At 43.8% G+C, this 17,274-nt stretch overlaps 1 protein-coding gene across 1 annotated transcript; it reads left to right on the top strand.

The window, feature by feature from the left end:
• The first annotated feature begins 739 nt into the window (after positions 1-739).
• LOC134435122 (zinc finger protein 408) lies at positions 740-4,423 on the top strand. The gene is made up of 2 exons (XM_063183958.1): positions 740-1,486; positions 1,616-4,423. The coding sequence occupies exons 1-2, from the start codon at positions 814-816 to the stop codon at positions 2,377-2,379; spliced, it is 1,437 nt and encodes a 478-aa protein (XP_063040028.1). The 5' UTR covers positions 740-813; the 3' UTR covers positions 2,380-4,423.
• Positions 4,424-17,274: the final 12,851 nt, after the last annotated feature.

Genomic DNA, 17,274 nt, shown 5'->3' with positions numbered 1-17,274 from the left:
TCAAAAAAGATTAACAAAGTCCGTGTCAGTCCTTTTGAAAACACTCCATAAGTCCGACCAGCAGACCCTGAAAATCGGAGCACTAAGTATGACAGCCCCGCCATAAGACGTTGACTGTCGGTGTTCCCACTGTAAATAAAACCCACTCCTTTTTAGTTAGCTATTTCTTAAACACATACTGTATTTGATTTGGTTATCGTTTCGTGTCTATTCACTGTCTGCATGAGTGTGGCAGACACCATCATCGACCGGAGAGAAATAGCCGTGAGACAGATGGAGCTACAACTTCCGGTGACGTCAAATGTCACAGTCTGTGTTGATTTTCTTCTTCTTCTTCTTCTTCTTCTTCTTCTTCTTCTTCTTCTTCTTCTTCTTCTTCTTCTTCTTCTTCTTCTTCTTCTTCTTTAAAATGAATAACATAATCAGATCACATATGAATTGGAAAGTTTTGTTTATATTGTAGGCCTACAATGGGTTGACGTTTAGAAACAAAAATCTGATCATTGATCTGAGCAGTGAGGTAGGTAGGTCCACCTTCCCTATCACTGCAAGATTTTTGGAATAATACTGCCTACTCAAAGTCCACCAATTTTAAATGATTAGCTATATAATTCAGAGATTTAAAATACAAAGTCGACAATCATAGTAGCCTAGGCTTACAATCAACTACAGCTACCACATCCCTCGCTGTGACGTCAAATCCCTGCGACGCAATGTAAGCAAAAACAGCGACGTTCACAAAAACATCGGAGAGAGAGCCCCTGGGTGCTCAGCTGACTCAACTGTTATTTCCTCTGGAGGGACACGCAAAACATGGCATCAAATATGGATGTCAGTGTATCTTTTCTAAAATATGAACTGGCCTCTACAATTGAGCAAGCAGTGAGGTCTGCAGTGGACTCCGTTTTGAAAGAGACAGCAAGGGTTGTGGGGGTGAAAATATCTGCCGCGCGCTCCGCCGCCGCCGAGTCGCACCGAGAGAACCAAAGTTTGAGAGAAAGATTAGAGACATCCGAGAGTGAATTAAAAGCTGTTCGGTACTATATGACGGCAGCCGAAAAGAATATCAAACAGTGTCTGCTTCTCAACAACCAGAACCAACAACCTCGATCGACAGTAGTGCGACCACAGGCACAGACCGAGGAAAACCTCTACTTATACTCAGCCAACAGCGTTGGAGGGAATCAACTGACAACTAGAGATCATCCACGCTCGGTAAGGTCTTTTAGAAACGCGTCAGGAAGGACTGGTTTCTCCAGATCACTTCCCAGCGTTGGTCTCTGCTTACCTACGCCGCAATCTGAATGGCCCAGGAGCACCAATCGCCGCAGAATGAGACCATCAGTAGCGCTGAACCAGCAGTCGCTTTCGACCCACAGTCAGAACACTCAGCAGCCGCAGAGCGAGCCAAGTCAGATGGTAACTGGACACGAGGAGGTAGGAGACGGACAGTTCTTCATTTCCGACGATGGTGTCACTAATAAAGGTTAGTCAACGCTATTCTGATGTACAGTGTAAACATACAATAGGCCTAATAAATAAATCAAGTATCAATTGATAATGTGGACACAGCTGAAATGTGTTTTTTTATTGTTATTTAAAACATATCCCATAGAGTACAGAGGCAACATGCTGCCCACAGAAGATGGCGGCAGGATTCCTGCTGAGCAAGAAGCACCAGTGCAGACGGAAGATCCGTCATCAGACCTCAGCAAGTTTGAGTTTGAGGTGGGTGGCGCAGCTGGCAACGTGAACGAACTGGGTCTCATTCAGGTCCTCGAGGACCACGAGGAGGTAAGAGACGGTATGATAAAGGTTGAAGACGAGCATGAACGTCGGCATGCAGACGCCTCCAGAGCCAACCCAAACGCAGACACAGCAGAAGCTTTGCCCATGTCCCCACCCTCCTCCTCACTGACTCTGCCCCAGGTGCAAGGCTCTTCGCTGGGGCCGGGGGTGTCCGAGGCGAGCATCCCCCTTCACAGCACCGTGCAGGCCTCCAGAGACGGCTCGGACAAGATCTACCGCTGCAACGTGTGCGGCCGCGGCTTCAGGCGCTTCTACTGCCTGAAGACCCACCAGCGCATTCACACGGGGGAGAGACCGTACCCGTGCCGCTACTGCGACAAGCGATTCCGCCACCTCGACAGCCTGCACAAGCACCAGCGCATCCACACCGGAGAGAGGCCGTACCGCTGCGCTCAGTGCGGCTGCGCCTTCAGGGAGCTGGGTCAGCTGAAGAAGCACAGGCTCACCCATTCCCCGGCTCCGCAGGCCGTCAACGCAGGCATGCACTCCCAGGCCCCGCACTCGCTAATGCCCAACGCTCATGCATCCTACCCCTGGCCTCACTTCGGCGGGCCGTCCATGGACTCCTAATGTATGTGGAACACTAATGTATGTGGGTTTTTTGTTTTTAAAGAGGGAGAAAATAATGCAAGCCTAAGCCTGACTTTCACCAGATGAATGCGGTTTCACCCTGTCAAGCATAAGGAGCTGTGCGGGAACGCACAGATTATGGCGAGAGCCAGGTTAAAGAAAACCTTGTTGCCTGTGGCTTCACCCCCAGACTGTTTCTGCTCTTGTGCATGGGTGTCCTTGTGGGTTAAAAAGAGGAGCTGAGCCCCAGAGCCCCAAACATTAATAAAAAGGCTCTATGAGTAGTCTTGAATGATATTTTAGCAGGGGGAGGCATGTCATCTGTTTGTGCATAAGTCCTAGAATTCGGTGCTATGCCCGTGCTTTCACAATTTCCTATCTTGCATCCAAAAGACCATTTTCTTTCTACAATGGGACCTTCTGGGAGTGTTATATGGAGACTTGTACATGTAACTGATTTTGGGAATGCAGAGCATAATCACTTATCTTGCTCATGTCCTTGAAATGGTATCCAGTGTGTCGTCTTGCTTCAGGCTCATAAATGTGACCACCCATTCACATGTGAACAGACTGCAAAAAGGCCGTGGGGCATATTTATTTGATAAGAGAGTGACCAGAGAGTGCAAATTGTAAGCTTTACAGTGATACTTTACACTTTGAAATCTGGTAATATCTGAAAATATGTAGAGCACACATATTCATCTCAGAGACTTTCTCTTGCCCATAGAAAAGACTGTATTATTCAAGTCAAATGAGGGGGGGGGTGGCATCAAAGTTTTTTTCAAACTCCTTCATTGCCAATTTCTTGAGTTTTGCTCTGAAAGCCGTTCGGCCTGTTTTGTGACTGGTCTAAACTGTGTTGTATATGGGAAGCCTTAGTTAAAGGCTATCCACCTGGCATAACGGATTATAAACCACCAATAACATGTTTCCTGTTTGTTTCGTCTCACAACAGTAATTCTAGCTGTTAAAACAACACTGACCAGTTCTATATCATTGAGAGGCTCTTGAATGGGTATATTTAATCGTTTGTAACAGCCCAGTGGGCAAGGTGCATTAGATATTCTGGTCAGAGTTGTAAGTGCTTGTATTTTAGTAGACTGCAGAGTCTGGTAATTGTGTTACTGTGTTCTGATAATTAACTTAAAACAATCATAAGAAGATATTAACCATCCTAATCACTTGAGGTCATTTCATTTGTGTGCACCACAGTTATGTTAATATACATAAAGGCAATGATATGATGTGTACAATGAAAAGATAATATAATAATAAATGATAATCAAATTGGGATTGATAAATGAATGCTAATCAAGACAGAAGATCTAATATTCTGTCATCACATGAGTCTTTTAACAGTTACTGGACCTGTCACCCAAGTTTAACCATAACCGATCAGTTGCCTGGGAGATTGTGATGTCGTAGTCTAGGGTACAATGATAATTCAATGTTTTTTGTCTTGCTCAGATTGACCTGTGCCTGTTAAATTATGAGATTAATGCTGTAATTTCACTGTATGAAACAAGAGTTTTATATGTAAAATGCCTGTGTCTGTCTTTCCATATTGTGTAGGCTCACTCTTTTTCTACCCCAAGTGTCCTTGGAGCTTTATTTGAATGTTGAAGAGGTTGAAAAGTGTATTGTGGTCATTCGGACTATAATATGGTAACCTGCAAGGGCCTTACAAACAATGGAAGTTCAGGCAACACTGATAAACATGTACTAATTAGCAAACTGGTGTCTAGTTATTCAGAGGGTCTGTTGTGCCATTCACTATTTTCCTTACCAAGTGCAATTATGAGTAAAAAAAAAAACCACATGCACTTCAATTGACTTCAGGGTGAAATTTAAGGATGATATAGTTCCTGATAAAAATATGATAAGCAAAAACATGATTAAAAAAATACAGCTCATTGCACATTTCAAAATACTGTATCATGTACAGATGAGAAGATACAATGCACATCAGCCAACATGTGTATTAGCAGAAGTAATGTATATAAGTCATATCAGCCCCATTCCATTCTACAACTGAATTCAACACAGAGACAAATAAAGCATGATTTCATCTGAATTAACCCTAGTCAAACTGGTTCTGTGACCAAAGTCCACATTTCTGTCTTAGTGATTTGACAAGCCATAAAAGTCAATTGTCATTTTCATTTTGGAATGAAACTCAATTGGCTTAAAAGCCCCTGCCAGCATTTTGCTCTGTTATATAGCCTAATGCAGCAAAATCGGTGAAATGACGTGGGATATTTTTTAAAGGAAACCTGCAAGCTGAATGATGGGCGAACATGCATTCACTGGGCCAGAATGTTTATCGATCCCTTCCCATGCTGTGGCATAATGGGAGACAAGGAACACAGTGTGGAGAATATGAGAATGAGCATCACCCTCCCATATAATTTTTCATACAGCCGAATTGCCCAGCATACACATTGCTTTACTATGTAGGAAATTGTTTGCAAGAGAAGTGGCAGCTAAAATGGTAACACTTTCCTTGACCCAACCATACCCCCCCCCCCCCGTTCATAAGACTGGCATAACCTTGTAATAACTATTACATAACATCTGTCATTAACATGGTAAAGTTGTAATAACAGACATCCCAAACAATGTCAGATTGACAATAAAAAAGTCACATGATTTACAGCACGACAATAATGACAACAGAGTCATTGACATTCATTAATGTTCATCATGGCAGTGTTATGTAATAGTTATGACAATGGCCTTGACATGAGACATTTAATTCAGAATAAATTTCATTCTGAATGAATCTTAATTTGAAAACTTCCCAATTCGGAATTAAATGAAAGTGCTATGTAAACTCGATGGAATTATTTAATTTCAAATTATTAGTTCTGAATTAAAAAATATAATGTAAACGAGGTCAATGTCATGTCAGTCTTAAGGGTGCTATCAAGTAAAGTGTTACCGCTAAAAGATAGCAAAATTTCTCCTTTTCCCATGTAGTGACCAACGAACCTGAAGGAGCTTCCCCAGCAGGTGGTGCCAAAGTGTCACTGTTGAAGAGGACTGTTATAATGTGTAAGCCGCATGGAAGTACTCTGCATGAACAGCAGCTTTAGGGTGTTGAATTTTACATCACATGTTAGATACCATTTGATTATTTTGGACAAAATTTTAGCTTTTCCTCCAAACTGATATTGCAGACACGACAGGTTATTAACCAGATATATAGGCCTACGTAGACAGGCATATGACAACTAGGCCTGGATACACACCATTGTGATGTTAACAAAAACGATGAGAGTCTTAGATTGCTTCATGATTAAATGGTGTATCAATTCATTGTCTGAAGACAGATGGCGTATATATATATCGGCCCAAGTTCAGGCCCACTTGAGCAGATTTGGAGGTGAATGGGCCGTGTGTGCAGTCATTACGTCATGCCACTATGTGGACTGCAGGGTGAGCTGCGGTAAGCGCTAGTCTACGTGTGGTGCATACGTAGCAGATGATCTCCCCCAGCTCAGGCTAGTCATCACTGGCTAGATTCTCACAGGATGACTGTAGCGCAGCGCTGTGGGTGACTGAGTGGATCCTGCTGTGGTTCAGGGCTTAGAGGAAATAATGGTCCCCCCAGGATAGGCTAGCCGACACTCCAAAAATAAAGACACTTAAGGTGGTTCTCTAAATAGACAAGCAGAGTAGAATACAGATGCTTTACTACTCCCAAAGGAAATCAAGCAAGGGAAAAAAAAGAAATACAACAGTCCTTACATTTATGAAGACATTATGTGGAAGTTCTTCTCATTAGAAAGATAGGTTTATCAATGCCCCAGATCATAATGGTCTGCGTTGGCATGTTGGCAACAAATGGCTCTTTAATGACCTGCCTTGATTGTTCTGTGAAGCGTGGATAACGGTTTTTCATCTCTCGGCACAACAGGCAGTAGACTCTCTGACTAAAAGTGTAGCAGCCAGTGGGTGGGCAGACTCCAACTGTGCTCAGTGGTTCAATAAAATATGAGCTGAGGAGGTCGAACGATATGGCAATTAAATAACGTGACCTCAGGAATTTGTTTTTATAGCTCTGCTATGTCCCGCTGATTGTGTCATTCCTTTTTTTTATCAAAACGATTTCATCATGTGGGTCAGATAGGCTATCAATTGATTGATAGCAAATTATTTTATTATCTGGTTATGCCATTGACAGACCGACCATTGTTACATCAGAAGAGTTTGTATCAAATTTCAAACACACTGCCTGATTCTGAGGCAGACAAGTTTTTCAACATAGTCTTTCCAGGTAAGGTGAGTCAAAGGACATAGCAACACATGTTTGCTCTCCACTGTGTCTGCCAACTACCTATCATGCTGCCAAAGAGATTTTTGTTGTGGTTGTCACGTGACTTCTGCTGTTCGCATAACAGGCACACAAGAGGTGGACTTTGTTGCCTAACTCTGTTTGGATTGTACGTATGCACTATCGTGTCATTTTGTGAGTGTGGACAAAATGCGGGTGTTTCCTGTAATCCATCAAGGTGTCTTACTGTAATTGCTGCAGCCTACTTTATTGCACGTGTTCATGGCAGGTAATGATCTATCAGTTATGTTGCCTCTGGTGACTATTTAACAGCATAGTCTTATATCAGCCTCTTTTGCTTACACAACTTTCACACATCTTTCACACACACACACACACACACACACACACACACACACACACACACACACACACACACACACACACACACACACACACACACACACACACACACACACACACACACACACACACACACACACACACACACACACACACAACCACATGCAACATACATGCACATGACTGGAAACCATTTCAACCATTAATTTCCAACTGTAAGTTCGCATCAGTGTGAGCATGTGGCAAATAGTGCATAGGCCTACATGGAAATAGCCACAAATCTCCAACATACAAACATGTGATTAGTTTAAAATAAATAAATAAATCAAGTTTGTATGGCCTGACAGTAGCCTCCTGGGCCATCAGAAAAAAACCTCAGTGGAAAACAGCCAGACCATACCATTGTTTTAGGAACAGTTCCCTAGTGTGAAATCCAACCAGACTTACTGTATTTGCATGCCAGCGGCTAAAGTCTTTAAAGCCTGGGTGATGTTTATGAAGCACATGCTTTCACCTGCATGCAGAGTTTCACTACATTAAAGTAGGTCAAGCGTGTGTGTGTGTGTGTGTGTGTGTGTGTGTGTGTGTGTGTGTGTGTGTGTGTGTGTGTGTGTGTGTGTGTGTGTGTGTGTGTGTGTGTGTGTGTGTGTGTGTGTGTGTGTGTGTGTTTGTGTATGTGTATGTGTGTGTGTGTGTGTGTGTGTGTGTGTGCCTGCGTGCGCGTGTGCATGTATGTTGCATGCGATTGTGTGGTTGCATGTAGTTGTGTGTGTGTGTGTGTGTGTGTGCGTGCGTGCGTGTGTCGGCTGACAGGTAAATTTTTCAACCCACCAGTCACTTTAACTGGTAAAAATGGCTAGTGACTGGTAAATTTTAAAATCTACCTGCCACAGTAACTGGTGGGAAAAAAAAAATTAAGTTCCACCCCTGGTGTGTGTGTGTGTGTGTGTGTGTGTGTGTGTGTGTGTGTGTGTGTGTGTGTGTGTGTGTGTGTGTGTGTGTGTGTGTGTGTGTGTGTGTGTGTGTGTGTGTGTGTGTGTGTGTGTGCGCGTGTGTGTGCGCGTGCGTGCGTGCGTGCGTGCGTGCGTGGGTGCGTGTTTGTTTGTGTGTGTGTGTGTATTGGGACAGTGGTGCCGCGTTTGCAACAGCCAGCCATTCAACACAGTCACAACCCTGAGAAGCTCTTCTGAGAAGGGTCGTAGATGGAAGAAGGTTGTTGCTGTGTTTCCTGTCAGGGTTTGTTTGCTGCGGCATAAATAGAGTCGTCAACATGTCCAGTAAACAAAGAGGCCTGAAACCTCTCACGTCCAACCCAACACTACAAGCCCCACTCATGCACACATACACTACAGAACACACACACACACACACACACACACACACACACACACACACACACACACACACACACACACACACACACACACACACACACACACACACACACACACACACACACACACCGGTGCACTTCCCCATTCTACTTAGAGGAAGTGGCAATATCCGTCTCACGTGTACGAGTGTGTACATTGCAGAGCATTACTGGTAAACATTTGCACAATGCTGCTGAGTTTTACGAGGGCAATCTCAACACGGACTATTTCTGCAGTTCCCTGCGTGAAATCACAGGAGCCCATGTAGTACACACCTAATGACAACATTGAGAAATCATTTGTGACTCAACTATGTTATGCTTGAAAACACAGTATTATGAAGCGTGAAAAAGCGACACTTGTTGACCGTGTGTTATGTCAGCATTCAGTAAATACTTCTTTACTTACCTTGTTATGTTTCCATCACACAGCTGCAGTATGGCACCAGTCAAAAACATTATTTGTGCGTGTCCTCGAAGGTCTGCATTGAAACACACTGTGGTGTTATAGCATGAAAATGCAAAACTCGTTGATCATGCATGATATATAGACTAACTGCTAAACTGCTGTTCCGTCATTCACACAGAGCAACAACACAAAATAAGATCTACTTTTCAAATCTATATCTATCAAATATAATAATGTTTACAGTATAGAGGGCCATGTTTTTTTTCTACTTTTTTCCCGTCACGGAGGACACGTAATGCTGTTGAGTTGGCATCCAAAGCTGACTACTGGCAGCCATATTCGCCTCTTGCTGGCATCTATATTCGCCACGCAAGTGCTGCATGACTCAGTGTGCCCGTTTGTGTGTTGTGGTGTGATCTGGCTCACAGTTTTCCCAACAGTTCAGTCCCTTCACCGTCTGTCTGAGTCTGACGTGTCTGAGTCTGAACGTGTTGTGTTGTGTTGTGTTGTGTTGTGTTGTGTTGTGTTGTGTTGTGTTGTGTTGTGTTGTGTTGTGTTGTGTTGTGTTGTGTTGTGTTTTGTTTTGTTGTGTTGCAATGTGTTGTGTTGCGATGTGCTGTGCTGTGCTGTGCTGTGCTCTGCTCTGCTGTGCTGTGCTGTGTTGTGCTGCATTTCTCTGTGATGCTGTGATTCATGGTCCTGTCCTATATTGTAAATGTGTTCTGCTATCAGTGGCTGTTCTATCTATTTGAGAGCCCCATAGTGAAATATAGACGATGGATGATATGATAGATATGATAATAATGATTTTTGTTTTTTTGCTGCCACTATACTATAGGGGGCCCTAGATTTTGTTGGGGACCCTCGGCAATAGCCTATTCTGCCTATTGGTAAGAGAGTCTTTGTCTGCTGTGCTGTGATGTGTTGTGCTGTGTGACTGTGTTATACTGTGCTGTGCTGTATTGTGCTGTCCAGGGGCCTAATAGCCGGTTCAGGAGTAAACCAGGTTGCAGTAAGTGAAGAGTCATCTAATAGAAGCTCCTGGAGTACTCATTTATTTAATAAATTCCAGGCTCTTCTATTCTATGATTTACCTCTTAACTTAACCTGGTTTAGTCCTGAATCAGCTTTGTAGTACAGGCCCATGGACCTATCCTGTCCTGTGTCCCGTGTGTTGAACTGTGTGGTATTGTGTGGTGTTGTGCTGTGCTGTGCTGTGTTGTATTGTGTGGTGTTGTGCTGTGCTGTGTTGTCTGGCCATGCGATGCAGCATTGCAGCACGGCAGCGTTGCTGTGCTAATCCACAGGCCTCATGACCTTTGGCACGGTGACCCAAACACTGAGAACGAGAGCATGCTGAGGTGAAGAGAGCTAAAGAAAGAGATAGATAGATAGATAGATAGATAGATAGATAGATAGATAGATAGATAGATAGATAGATAGATAGATAGATAGATAGATAGATAGATAGATAGATAGATAGATAGATAGATAGATAGATGTGAATGAATGAGTGAGTGAGTGATTGAGTGAGTGAGTGAGTGAGTGAGTGAGTGAGTGAGTCACAGATCAGGGGTGCATTTCTCAAAAGAGAAGTTGTTAGCCTGTTAGCAACTTCGGTAGTTGCCAATGGGAAAATGCTTTGAAAACAACAAAGTAGCTAATGAAACTTTGGTTTCGAGAAATGCAGCCCAGTGCTGCTCGTTGACTTCCTCTTTCCTTTCATTATTCTCTCATTTGGCTCACTGAGACTTAATGTGTTTTCCATGTGTGCTGCTGTGTGTGTGTGTGTGCGTGCGTGCGTGTGTGCGTGCGTGTGTGCGTGTGTGTTGCGTGTGGTAGGCATAAGTGTGTATGTGACATGTATATGTGTGTGTGTGTACATGCATGTGTGTGTGTGTGGTGAGGGCGAGAGCAGTGTGTGAGAGAGAGAGGTGTGGAGGCTCCTTCCTGCGGTATGACTCACGCGCTGACGAATGCCACTCCTCGCTCTCTCTCTCCCCCTCACATGTTCGGCTACAGCACATGGCTCGCCGAACACACACAATTTGACTTCACGTGCTCTCCTTCTCCTCGCTCGCCTCGCTCACTCACTCACTCACTCCCTCCCTCTCTTACTCTCTCACGCCCCTCCTCTACCACCTCCTGCTTTCCTGCTCTCCTCCTCCCTCTACACGCTCTCTCTCTCTCTCTCTCTCTCTCTCTCGCTCTCTCTCTCTCTCTCTCTGCCTGGCTCTTGGTGAACAATAGCACCTTTTTTCATTTTTTATGCCACGGAGGTCATAGCCCAGTTTCCTTGAATAAACACCTAGGAGCCATCACCTGTTGTTTGCCTTAAAACCTGCTCTTTGTCTCGTCGCATTGCTTAAATACTGCACGCGCTTTCCTTGAAAGAAATCTATTATGTACTGTATGTATCATCATTCATCACCACTGGAAATTAGACCGCATTGGATTAACCAACAAACAACTTTGCCCAAAGGAGGAAACAGCCTACATATATGGGAAGGCATGCGCTCCTTTCAGATTAAAGTGGAAATCACCCACATGTTATAAAGAGACAGTGTGTGTGTAGGCGTAGCGTTTATATGAATCTGGCCCATGTAAGATGATCTTGATGTCCTTCCAGTTCAGCTGGAGTGTGACCGGTGTGTTATGCTAATCCAACTTGGGCCTGTTGACTACTGCTTGTTGAAAGGTGTGCTCTACTTTTCTGAGAAATAGTTTGACTGACAAATAGCAGTGGAATATAATATAATATGTTATAATATGTTATAATATAATATAATATAATATAATATAATATAATATAATATAATATAATATAATATAATATAATATAATATAATATAATATAATATAATATAATATAATATAAAAGTGTAGAATAGAATAGAATAGAATAGAAAGCCCTTATTGTCAATACACAGTGAAATGAAATTCAAAGCCTTCCCTCAAGGTGCAGCACAAAAGTATAATAAAAGCCACAAAAACTACTGTGCTTTAAAAAAAGACACATGCACACTCTTTAAGTATGCAGACAGACAGACAATATATAACAAAGATGTGAGGTCAGTTGGTGCACAGCATGGTAGAGATTGACTCAACCAATCAACGGTAATATACTTAAGTGTGAATGTGCAGTTTCCATTGTGTATGTTGCATGGAAAGAAGTATGTATAGTAGAACACATTGCATTATGTGTTGTCCTCATTCGAATGCTACAGTGATCACTGTTGTAATCTTTTCTTTTCATCTTTTACTGAACTCTGAGTTCACTGCCGTCCTTTCATTTACCGGTCACAAGAGGCAAAGCTTCTTTCTTTGTTGAATGTGTAACCACTGCCGATTGTGAAACCAGTGTGTTGTAACCCAACTCTCACACGACACGTGCGTGAAGTTCAACTGTGGTGGGACAGTGTGTTTGTTTGTGTGTGTGCGTGAAGCTGACAGGACAGATTGTGTGACCCTCATTCTCCTCCCCAAATCCCAGATTAACCTAGCTCTCCCATTCACGTCAAATCCTAGGTAACAGTCAGTCTCTCTCTCTCTCTCTCTCTCTCTCTCTCTCTCTCTCTCTCTCTCTCTCTCTCTCTCTCTCTCTCTCTCTCTCTCTCTCTCTCTCTCTCTCTCTCTCTCCCCCTACTGTAATATTACCATAACCACGGAAGTGACTCAGACTATAAGGCCTCAGAGGGCTTAGTTAGGGCAGGGAGAGAAATACTGTTGTGCCCTAAAAAACACAATATTCTCGTAAATCCAGTCACGTCACGTGTATGTAGCCTTTCAGTGTTGGAGTGGGGTGTGGAGTGGTGTGGCCGTTAAGGTTCAGTCTAATCTGATAAGCACAACCATGACCTTAGACCCTGAAACAGAATTTTTTTTTAAACAAAGACAACAACCAAAACACAGAAGAATGGATTGGTGACCCTTTTGGGGAAAAAAACCCCCAAAACAATGGAAAGGCAAACAGCTCTACTCTTGCATTTCCGCAAGCATGCTTCATTTTCTCATTCGCCCTGACCCTGTTCAACACACAGCCCCAGCCACAGCCGCTGCGCCCTCGGCAGTCTTTCCCCTGCTGGCTTGCTTGTGTGGGAGCAAGAGGAGCTTTACGTAACCGCCCTGGCCCCAGACAAGGTGTTACAGTAACACGTTGCCCTACTGCCACATGTGAGCTCCCAGTCACATGGGGCCAGTGCTCCACTCAGCCTCCCTCCCTCCCTCACCACCTCCCCCTCCACCTCCTCCTGCTCCACAGCCTTCGCTCCAACACTAAGCCACAACCCCATCGCCCTCCCCCTCTCCCTCCTCCTCGCCTACCCGGCCACCTCCTCCACTCAGGTGTTTGGATTACATTCAGGAGGAAGTCATGGCCACTTGGGGAGAGAGAGAGAGAGAGAGAGAGAAAGACAGAGAGAGAGAGACACAGAGAGAGAGAGAGAGAGAGAGAGAGAGAGAGAGAGAGAGAGAGAGAGAGAGAGAGAGAGAGAGAGAGAGAGAAATGAACAAGGGAGGGAGGGCAGGAGGCCCCTATAACCTTACTCCACTCACTTCCCCGTAAAGCGAGCTTTGACATACCATAGCCTTCAACACACCACTGAAGGCAGGGCTGGACTGCTCATCTGCCATACAGGCCATTTTCCCGGTGGTCCGACAGTCATCAGGCGCTGACGCTTTTGAGGGTTTTTTTGCTTGTTTGTTTGTTTCAAATATATGCTTAGAAACACATATACAGTGGACCCATCATAATGGTTGTAAGGGGGTGGGGGTGAGGGGCTGGACTATGCCAAAAAATGCCAGAGCCCGTTTGCGGTCCCAGTCCAGCCCCCTGACTGAAGGTCCCGTCCACACCAACTCACCCCACCCACCCACCACTCACTGGCCCTCCGCCTCCGCCTCCGGGGCTTTAGCTGCGGGGCTAGCGCGTGTCAGGTTACTGTGGACAAAGCCACATTTATTTCCACCACTGGTAGGGGCGCGGAGCCTGCCTGTCACTGTCAATGATCGATGGCAAAACAACGCCAGCATGCCTCGCTCGCAGCACATTCAGAGTACTGCGTAGTGTGGTGGTGGTGGTGGTGGTGGTGGGTGGTGCGTAGAAACGCATTAAGGTTTCTTCTTGGAAGTCACTCAGCCGAGCCAAGTCAGTCAGTCAATCAGTGTGCTGTTTGCAAACAGAGATTATAAACTCCACCCAAGGGCAGCCCGTTTTTAGTCTGGTTTTAGCCTGGTTTTCTGGTTCACGTGCAGCAGGTAAACTGAAAACAGCAAAATATAATTTCACCCTCGTGAAGATTTGTGTGGCCTCTGTGTGTGTGTGTGTGGAGGGGAGAGGTGTGTGAATGCCATATGAATGTTGATTGTTGTCCTTTGTCGTTTCATGTGTCGTGTATGTGTTTTTTGTTTGATGTATTAAAAAAAGAATAGAAAAAAAAGAATACAAATTGATCACAAAGGAAAAAAAAAAGATTTGCGTGGCTGTCAGGACTGTAAATATATCAACAGGAACCAGCCAAATGCTGTTGTAATGCGAAATATGAGGCACAAAGTGCACAAAGATTTGGACACAAACTGACAATTTGATGTTGAGTGGCCACTGGTGGATGTGTAGGTGACGTCCTGATGTTAGGGCTGTAACGATACACTCAACTCACGATTCGGTTCGTATCACGATTTATGCCCTACGGTTCGATACACCCCACGATTTCACATTTACTAACATAAAATAAAATTATGAATAAAAACTGGTATTGGTAGAATAGGTATCAAGAGGCTACTAATAATTCTTAAAAGTTTAAATATAATAATGATGATGATTTGAAACTTGGAAGCACTATCACTTCACATCATGTGGTTGTTTTCTGAACTAATGGGTAACAAAACTTTGAAAAGGCATATTACGATACCTCCTTGTATCACGATACAGTATCGTGACTCTGTGTATCATGATTTCTCGGTTCGATACAATATTGTTACAGCCCTACCTGATGTTGTTATATTCATTTTATTTAATGCCCATCTCTCTTTTGCACAAACGCGTAAAGGCTGCATGCAGTGCACACACAAAAGGCACAAAATGATAGCTTGATGCTAACTGGCCCATTAGTCGATGTCTACATATCTGACATCACCGTTTTCTTATATCTATACATTCATCTCTCTCTCTCTCTCTCACACACACACACACACACACACACACACACACACACACACACACACACACACACACACACACACACACACACACACACACACACACACACACACACACACACACACACACACACACACACACACACACACACACACACACACACACTGCTTGTTGCTATAGACAGTGGGCCAACTGAAAGCAGGTGCTGACTGACGTATGTGGGCTAGGAAGAGAATCAGAGCTTTTGTTGTCATCTTAACACCCCTCCCCTAAATATACACACACATGGGCGCACACACACATGCACGCACACGCACACGCACACGCACACGCACACGCACACGCACACGCCATGCCCCACCCGGGGCTGAGTCACCCAAACAGGAAATGCTGTTTTCTCCCTCTGTCTTCACACCACGTGAATGTGTGTGTGTGTGTGTGTGTGTGTGTGTGTGTGTGTGTGTGTGTGTGTGTGTGTGTGTGTGTGTGTGTGTGTGTCTGTGTGTGTGTGTGTGTGTGTGTGTGTGTGTGTGTGTGTGTGTGTGAGAGAGAGAGAGAGAGAGAGAGAGAGAGAGAGAGAGAGAGAGAGAGAGAGAGAGAGAGAGAGAGAGAGAGAGAGAGAGAGAGAGAGAGAGAGAGAGAGAGAGATGTGTGTATGTGTGCATCTATGCATTTGTCTGTGTCTGTTACCGCCTGGGTGTTTGAGTTTGAGTTTGAGTGTGTGGCTGAGTGTGCCGTGAAGACAGTGGAGTGGAGGTACAGGTTTTTATTTACAAATGTCCTGTTGTGGGAATCTGCTGACCTACTCTACTCCTCCACCCCCCCCTCTCACCATTTCCACTTCATAATGCTGATATTTCACACCATTGTGCATGCAGGGTGTGACAGCGTCTACATGAGTTATGTTGTCAGGTATGATATATGATACTGTATATGACCACACACAGTAAATGTTGCGGTGTTAATTCAACACTTAAAGAGTTCATTTAAGTCCAAATGATGCCAAATCAACTCTTAAAGTGTTGAATGAGCACTGCAGAATGTACTGTGTACACGCGCATGCATACACGCATGCATGCACGCAAGCACACACACACACGCACACACACACACAAACACACACACACACACACACACACACACACACACACACACACACACACACAAGACTCAATTGTCTGTGAGTGATGTAAAAAGGGGGAAATGACATACAGAGTTCTTCCACTTGTGTAAGTTGGACTGAGCATCATCTTTCCAACTGGCCTTCCTCCATGTTGTTTCGATGACCTCTCCTCCTCAGGGACATCTTAGCTGATACCACAAGTGTGTGGGTGGGTGGTTGACATGACGCCCTGTTTTTACGTAACATTAGTTAAAAACCTACAAAATTGATATTTTTCCTCTTGAAAGCAAATGTAAATGAAAGAAGATGTGGCACATCATGTTTCATATTAGTCCTAGATGAGAAGAAACATTTTGTTCAGATGTATAGAAAGGTTTATATGTCAAATGTCCTGTGGTGTGACTGTAACATTAATACAACCTGGAATATATACAGCTATAAAATAAACCAACAACATTTTGAATAATTTATAAAGCATGTGGCATGATTGCATAAATATTAACCTTATATTAAAAAACATGAATGTGAAAAAACTCAATACAGTAATATTAACTACAAGTTCAATTTCGTAACACAAATTGCGTCCTGCGGGGTGACATGTAAGTCAGGTTTGTGGACGGGCAGCTGCAAGGCCAACTACAAGGGTCTTAAAGACAGGCTCCTAACCAGTTATACCTCAGTTATTTGAGAGTGGTGTGGTGTGGAGGTTTAAGGTGACTATAAATCCCTTAATATGTCAGGTTAATTTAATAGGTTAGGTCAGGTTCATTTAATATGTTAGGTTCATTTACGATGTCCCGCGGTGTGACTGCTCTTATGGACGGAAAAAAGTTTTTTAAGAGTGAAAACACATATTAAGGTTAAACACAATATCATTATCTAGTTAGCATGAGCTCGGAGGTCACGAATACAAACGGATTAAAATTGCCACAATGTAGTGAATTTCCTGTGGTGTGACTTCATTTCCTGTGGTGTGACATGCTTAGGCATTGTGTTACTCAATCCTTACTTATTTTTCATGCATCATGCAAGGATATAATGATACCAGGAGATTTATTTGTCTTATTCACACAATTATTACAAGTAATACAGTGAAACTATGCAGTGAAATCACAGTTGTCTGCCTGTACAATGCATAGGCGTGTGGGGGTGGGGGTGCGCGTGGGTAGTAGTGTGTGTGTGGGGTGGGAGTTAA

Source organism: Engraulis encrasicolus, chromosome 2, assembly GCF_034702125.1.
Source record: "Engraulis encrasicolus isolate BLACKSEA-1 chromosome 2, IST_EnEncr_1.0, whole genome shotgun sequence".
In the NCBI taxonomy this organism is placed as follows: domain Eukaryota; kingdom Metazoa; phylum Chordata; class Actinopteri; order Clupeiformes; family Engraulidae; genus Engraulis; species Engraulis encrasicolus.
This window is presented reverse-complemented; position numbering and strand designations above follow the sequence as displayed.

What these genes read in the sequence shown, in the direction of transcription:
- LOC134435122 (XM_063183958.1), top strand. Translation starts at nt 814, where the DNA reads ATGGCATCAAATATGGATGTCAGTGTATCTTTTCTAAAATATGAACTG. An exon ending in CGATGGTGTCACTAATAAAG is followed by an intron (nt 1,487 to 1,615) that starts GTTAGTCAACGC and finishes CATATCCCATAG; the next exon opens with AGTACAGAGGCAACATGCTG.